Source organism: Scleropages formosus, chromosome 8 (assembly GCF_900964775.1).
Source record: "Scleropages formosus chromosome 8, fSclFor1.1, whole genome shotgun sequence".
Lineage (NCBI taxonomy): Eukaryota > Metazoa > Chordata > Actinopteri > Osteoglossiformes > Osteoglossidae > Scleropages > Scleropages formosus.
In genome coordinates, this window is record NC_041813.1 from 20821784 (window position 1) to 20828957 (window position 7174).

At 42.8% G+C, this 7174-nt stretch overlaps 1 protein-coding gene across 1 annotated transcript; it reads right to left on the reverse strand.

Moving 5' to 3' along the window:
- Window positions 1–446: 446 nt before the first annotated feature.
- rwdd1 (RWD domain containing 1) lies at window positions 447–4950 on the reverse strand. Its single transcript, XM_029254192.1, has 7 exons — window positions 4770–4950; window positions 3514–3579; window positions 3272–3402; window positions 2487–2630; window positions 1812–1944; window positions 1055–1117; window positions 447–919 (listed from the first exon to the last, which is right to left on the reverse strand). The coding sequence occupies exons 1-7, from the start codon at window positions 4840–4842 to the stop codon at window positions 807–809; spliced, it is 723 nt and encodes a 240-aa protein (XP_029110025.1). The 5' UTR covers window positions 4843–4950; the 3' UTR covers window positions 447–806.
- Window positions 4951–7174: the final 2224 nt, after the last annotated feature.

Sequence of the window (7174 nt, forward strand, 5' to 3'; positions counted from 1 at the left end):
CATTCAGCTAAGATTTGTGCAGAAAATGTTCTTTTCAGTCAGTCCGTTGGAGACTCCAAAGGGTCTCTATGGGGTATCGCTTGGTTAAAGTAGTCTTTCCAAGGGGGCTCGGCACGAAAGCAAGACTCAAATGTGAGATGGTCACTAGATGAGCTGAACTGCTTAGTTCCCTGCAGTAGTGCTTTACTTTCCTGCAGCTACAAATCTCAGAAACATGTTCAGCAGGACAAGCGCTTATTAAAGGTGTATGGGTGGGAGACCGGTAGCTGTGTTTAGCACTTCACTGAGACCCGTACAAGGCTGCCTTTCACCAAGATGTAATTTTAAGAACTCTTATTCACCACTTTACAGTGACACAGAAGAATAATGAAGCAAACAACAACATCTGCATTAAAACTGAAAGACCTTTTGCAAGCATTAAAAAAAAAAACAACATTCTGAGAAATTCAAAGAATTTAATCAAAACTGGGGGTGTGACAGTACATTCACAGCCAAAGCAGTGCTGTCCTTTGCTGTTCCTTCAAAACACTTGCAGCTGATGGACCTTCTCTGAGACAGCCTCCAAGAAATGGTGCTAACTACAGTAATTCTCCCATGCAGCGCCACTTTGGAACTCATCTGGAGCATTTTTCGCTTTGTGGCTTACAAACGCAAAAGAAAAATAGCCAGCTTCAGGATTTCCTCAGAATTTAATGTGGTTGTATTCATTTCTCAGTTCCTGCCGACTCAAAAATGCACATCTTCACCAATCCAGCTAATAGAAGGCAGCTGGACAGTCCTACAGAACCAGGTCCGGCCCTTTACTCTTAATCATCATCACTCTCTAAGTCCACAGGGTCAAAATCTGGGTCATCCTCATCCAGGTCTAAATCATCCAAATCTTGAAACAGTGACTCGTCTACTTCCACATTGTTCCCAGCTAAGGAAACAGAGAGAGACAGATGAGACAAGTACTCGCACACAAAAATATCACACACTACTCAAAAAACATACTGGAATTCGTCAGACAATGCATTTATGGAATATATGCCTGTAAGATATTTTCCAAATTTACCATCTTCCAGGAACTGTATGTCAGATGTATCAAGGTTATGGTCTCTTTCAAATAACTGTTTTCCTATAAACAAAACCACAAGAATTTAGGCAAAATTACAGTTTCACAAAACAGGCATTACACCAATGTACAATATTCGGAGACGTATCATAACTAAGCATCAGATTAGTATATTATACAATGTTGAAATAAACTGATGTAATGTATTTCATATTGTTCTCTGAGATGAATATTGTTTCAGAGAAAAGCATCTCTTAAATGAATACATGTAAATGCATACAGTTTAACGTTGCTACAAAGCAAGACCAATAAAAGTATTATTTTACCCACAATGTTTGCATATAGGGGGTGCGGTGGTGCAGTGGGTTGGACCGGGTCCTGCTCTCAGGTGAGTCTGGGGTTCGAGTCCCGCTTGGGGTGCCTTGCGACGGACGGGCATCCTGTTCTGGGTGTGTCCCCTCCCCCTCCAGCCTTACGCCCCGTGTTGCCGGGTTAGGCTCCGGCTCCCCGCGACCCCGTATGGGACAAGCGGTTTCAGATGGTGTGTGTGTGTGTGTGTGTGTGTGCGTGCGTGCGTGTTTGCATATAGCCTTTTCTCAGTGAGATTAATTCCTACACTCTTTCCCATCCTCATAGAACCTTGCTACCTTGACGGATTAGAGGGCAGCAAGTTACTACCAACTGACAAAGCAAAGAAATCACCTTCTGATCACATAAATTATATTTTTGTTCACTGTAAAGCTTTGAAAATACCCACCTGTCAGTTTATTCTTCCCTGACTGTTCCTCCTCTTTTTGTTTCTTCCTCTTAATCTCAGCCATTTCTTGCTCAAATTTTGCTTTCCAGGAAAGAAAGTTCTCAATGGTGACAACTGTGCCTTGGAACGCTACCTGCCTCGCAAAGACACACAGGGTAGAGATGTTATTCATAGAAATGTTGTGCAGACAAACTGAAAAATTATGCCATGGACCACTAACTGAGATGATGATGATGATGATGAAGTAAGATGTGGAAAGAGCTGTTCTCGCTCAAAAACCAACAAATGTAGCAAAGGTACAGCAGTTCTGCATGAATGAGGCCAAAACTCTTTCAAGGCACGAAGCCTTTAGTTGAAATCACTACAGCTAAAGGAGATGCAACCAGATTATTTGCTGTGAACGGGCATTTTTTTTAAAATGATATCACATTTAATTCTCTTCCACATCAAAGAAATTATACCAAAGATACTGGTGTCACATCTTCACCCTCTCAGTCTTCATTTTGTCCTCCAACACTTTTTTTCACAGCACTGAACTACAAAAGGGTCACTTGTGAACCATGAAGCCGTGACCCTCAGGTCACAAAGTCCATGACCAACTACCATGCTACAGTTGCATTAAAAACACAAACATTCTCCACATCACCCAAAAAGATGAGCTTTGTTACTACAAACCTTCTCTGCTTCCTCTGCTTCTTTCTCCTTTTTCCTTTTCTCCTCCTCTCGTCGGCTCTTGATCTGATCCACTATTTCGTTCAGCCTCTCCTGCACAGCGGTCACCAGGGTGAATACCATCACCATGCCCAGGTTCTCCTCCGCCTGGGAAAACAGTGCATCGCCATGAAGCATCACCATGTAACTTAATAATGCACAATGGGACAGCTGGTAGCGTAGTAGTTACGAGTTACTTCCTTTGGTTCCGAAGGTGACAGGTTTGATCCCCACCTCCGGCTGCGGTACCCTTAAGCAAGGTACTCACCCTGAATTGCTCCAGTAAAAAAAACTACCCAGCTATATAAATGGGTAAATAATTGCAAGCCTTTAACTGCAAGTAACCCTCAACATTTTAAGTCGCTCTGGAGAAAAAAAAGGTGTCAGCTAAATGAACAAATGTAATAAAATATGAATAACAAGACATGTCTCACAGTCTTTGGTTCATTGTGGATGAAGATGATTTGCTATTCGCTCTGCTAGGCAGAAATCAAGTTGTATCATATGTACATTTCAAAAGGCTGAGTGCAATCTGGCAACGTGGAAAATGCCCGTAGATGACCAACAAGTGTCCTGCAAGAGCTGGGAAGACATGCCATCTGAATTCCTCATCAAATATGTAACTCTAAAGCCTTGTGAAAAAACTGGTTTCCAGCATGTGGATTCGACCTTTTGACTGGTACTCAACCTGCCACTCAGGTACACACCAAACACTCCCTGGTGGAGGACTTGCATTTCTAGTGACAGACCTGCTGCTGCAGTAGTGTTAGGATCCCTTCCACATCGCTGTCCTCAAGGTTGTCCTGGGAGACAATCTCATACAACGGAGGCTCATCTGGGTATTTTTCCACATAGATGAACTTGAGGGTAACTTCAATGGCTGCAAGACGATGTAACGAGTAACGAATTAAACCTCACAGGTAACAGTTCAACTGGACTCACCAGAGGCCACAGCTGAACAATCAGAGAAATTGCTGCGAAAGAAACTCACTGTCCTCATTTTCCCCGGCATCCGAAGTGACCGTGATGGTGAACGTGCTGGGATGTTCAGAAAGGACTGTACAAAAAACATGAAACGTTATTACAGCAACTCAAGACATTGACATTTATGCATTTAGCAGACCCTTTACCCAAAGCAACGTCCATCTCACACAAAATACAATGTGTGCGTTACATGAGCAGTGACTCGGATGCAAAGATGTGATTCGAAAGTAGTTTGTTACTCCACCATATGAATCGATGTACATCACACAAATAGCTGCGTAAAAAGTCATCCAAATATCAACGATGCCTTCCTATTAATTTTTTTATGTATAGAAACGTTTAAGTAATTGCATGAAGGTTTATGCATTAACAGGCATGATCTCAAAGTTATGGTGCATGAACATTCACGCACTACATCAACTTAATAGATCATGGGCAAATTGAGCTCGGAAGAGGTGAGTTTTAAGAGCTTTTTTAAAACATGGACAGAGATTCAGCAGTTCTGAGTGACAGGGGGAGCTCGCTCCACCACAACGGAGCCAGAACTTAAAGACCTGCACTATTTTGGCCAAAACAACGTGTATCAAGATTTTCATTGATGTTTGAGTTTATGGGTATGACTTTGTATGTCCATTTACAGTTAGCTCCCCCCGTCTTTGTCAGAACTACTGTGATACAAAACAAATCCTTGAGAAATCTGACAAGGAATGTTGAACCATAATCGTACCAGAGAGTTTTAAGCAGTTTTTCTTCAAGTTACAGTAATTTCTTTAAATCCCAGTAAAACCAGGCAGGCAATTTCTGGCTTCCCATGACATGATTTGTTATAATATAGCTCCACGAACACAAGATGCATGTATTGCCTTTTAAGTTTGGTTAAATTACTTCCCCTCACACACCAACACGACTTACTTCTTCTACACTTTACTTTCTCTTTCGCCGCGCTACATTTGCCCAGCGATTAGTACGCGAAGCCTTGCCGTACTGCACCGTTACTTGCTCAACAACAGTTAGCTACAGGCTAACTAGCCGGGTATATATATTACATATAATACGGTTTGCTGTGTTTTAACAACGGCTTGACTGAGTGGATCGCAGTAGAAACGGCTGTCACGCGCTCACGGTTTCTCACTAGTGAGAAGTGCACAGCAGCAGAGCCGGTGCTTAAGTTTAACACACGAGTCGTTTTAAACCGGGAGTGTGTGTGTGTACTGCGGGAAAGAGAGACCGCGACACTGCACTCCATGTCGCGTTTTTCTCCACCTTTGAAGGAGTCCGGATAAATGGACTCGATGGCTTCCAGCTCGTTCCGCTGCTCCTCTCCGTAGTCCGTCATTTTCTCTGGCTGCTGCTGCCGCCGCTGCCCATCGGGACACCATGCAGACGTGTTGCCGGCGGCAGACAGCAGGCCCCGGAAACATCGACTACTCGGCAATCTGCGTCCTCCCTGCTCCTCTCTTTATAAGTACACCTACCGCAAATGTGTCGATTTCGAGTGCTTACTGTAACATACAAACGAGCACGTGACCCTTCTCGACTTTACACATTTCACATATACACTGTAATTTACATTCTGTCGTACAAATCGGGAATAGATTAGTCAGCCTGGTGGAAACCACGTGACACACAAAAAAATCCTCGCCGTTACGCCCTGGTCACGTGACACGGGTGCAACAATTCTTCTGTTTTCCGAATAAAAGCGTTTAAAAAACGTAAGAAAAAAAGAACAATGGGATGTTTTTGACGTCTCCATTCAAAGAAGGAGAAAAGGCACAGTTAATACTGTGTGTGTTTTTTAGCTATTTATATGTTAAACAATGAATGTTATGGAAATGTTACACGACTAACAACTTCCAGCTGCTGGGTCCACACAGTCCGTCACTGTCTTTGGCAATGTAATATTTTCTTCGCCATTTGATTCCTTTTTACTTTATGGGCCTATATTCGCACTGTCACTTCACAGTGCTTGGGTTGTGCGGGGGAACGTCGTGGTTTCGAGACCTGATGGCCGCCTTCTCCCAGTGTCCGCGTAGGTTTCTTCTGGATGCTCTGGTTTCCTCCCACCGTCCCACAGACGTGCTGTTTATGTGAACTTGTAACGATAAATTACCTTTACTCGCTGTGGGAAGAGGTGAGGAATGCGTGGGTAGCTACCGTCTGACGGACTGGCATCCCCTCCAGGTTGCAACCCTTCCCGCAAGCTTGCTCCCAGTGATTCTGGGATAGGCTCCGGATCACCGCGAGCCATTGAAATTGAATGAATGAATGGATGGAAGGAACTTTATAATATATTATACAACATCAACAAAATCAACGAAACGTCTTTTAATAGTCAATTATAAAACACTGTGAAAAACACAAAAGGGCAGCGATTTTAAAATTGACAAACACACCAAATTTCCATAATGACTCAATACACATAACACACGAGGGTTTACCGATATTGACATTTCATTTGTGGTATTGATCTGTCCACATTTCCAGCCACGAACAGAGGAAAAACACAATAAACCAGGGTGACTTTTTGGACCAAGGGATTCAAACCCACAACCTTTAGACAATAAAGCAACGGCCCTACCCGTTACATCAGTAGCTCCTCTGCAGCTACATGCATTCAGACAACCTTACACATGTGGGCCCACTGTCAGTGACACCACATTTTTCACCTCAGATCTTTTCTTCGCTCTTTGCAGACTCTTATATGCACACATTTTTATAGAATACATTAGTGGTGCGACAACTTCATACACTTTGGAGGACCGAAAAAATATTGCCAGTAGTTCTCAGTGGAATTGTACACATACGGCACTGGAAGATGACATTAAGGCACAGGCGATGGCTTAGTGGTTAAAACTTGTTTTTGAGGTCAAATCTCAATTTCTACTGGAGCAATTTAGGGCAAGTACCTTGCTCAAGGGTACTACGGCTGGAGGTGGGTTTTAAGCTTGTAACCTTTGGGTTCAAAAGCAACAGCTGTAGGTAACATAGTAAGCTCTTTTTCATTTACATTTATTCATTTAGCAGATGCTTTTCTCCAAAGCGACGTACATCTCGTAGAAAATACAATGTGTGCTTTAGATTAGCGAGAAGAGAGACTTAAGACTTGCTTTATGGAGAAGGTTCAGCTGTTATACTTTTATGAGTTCTTTTACATTTTTTCAACGGAATGTAAAATCAGAGTCGTTTATTTGTCATTTGCACAGTTACACCGGGTGCACTGGGCATTGAAATGCTTGCGACGAGGCTCGTGTTAGACGTGAACGGACATGAACAAACACATATTCAGACAAGGGTGTGTTGATAATAAGTAAGGCAGTACAAATAACAAGTACAAATAAAATCTATATAAATACTATAATACATATAATATAAATACAGGACTACTGGCTGTTAAGTAGTGTGATGGCTCGTAGGTAAAAGCTGTTCTTCGGTCTTGTTGTCCTTGATTGGATACAACGGAAGCGTCTGCCACTGATAGAAAGACAAGCGGAGACTTTTGTAACATACAACTTTACCCTGTGGTTTGTGGACGGCCCTGACCGGTGAAGCGCGGTAACACGATATGTGTGGAGAAAGCAGGTGGCAGCAGCCTGACAGCTCACAGTGGAATTTGTTGTTATTAAACTCTTGTCTAGGTGATGCATTTGTCATTTACGGTGATTTACCCA

Coding starts and splice junctions, on each gene's coding strand:
- rwdd1 (XM_029254192.1), bottom strand. CDS start 4,842: ATGACGGACTACGGAGAGGAGCAGCGGAACGAGCTGGAAGCCATCGAG. Junction 3,403..3,513: donor TGCCGGGGAAAATGAGGACA/GTGAGTTTCTTT, acceptor ATCGTCTTGCAG/CCATTGAAGTTACCCTCAAG. Junction 1,945..2,486: donor AAGCAGAGGAAGCAGAGAAG/GTTTGTAGTAAC, acceptor TTTGCGAGGCAG/GTAGCGTTCCAAGGCACAGT.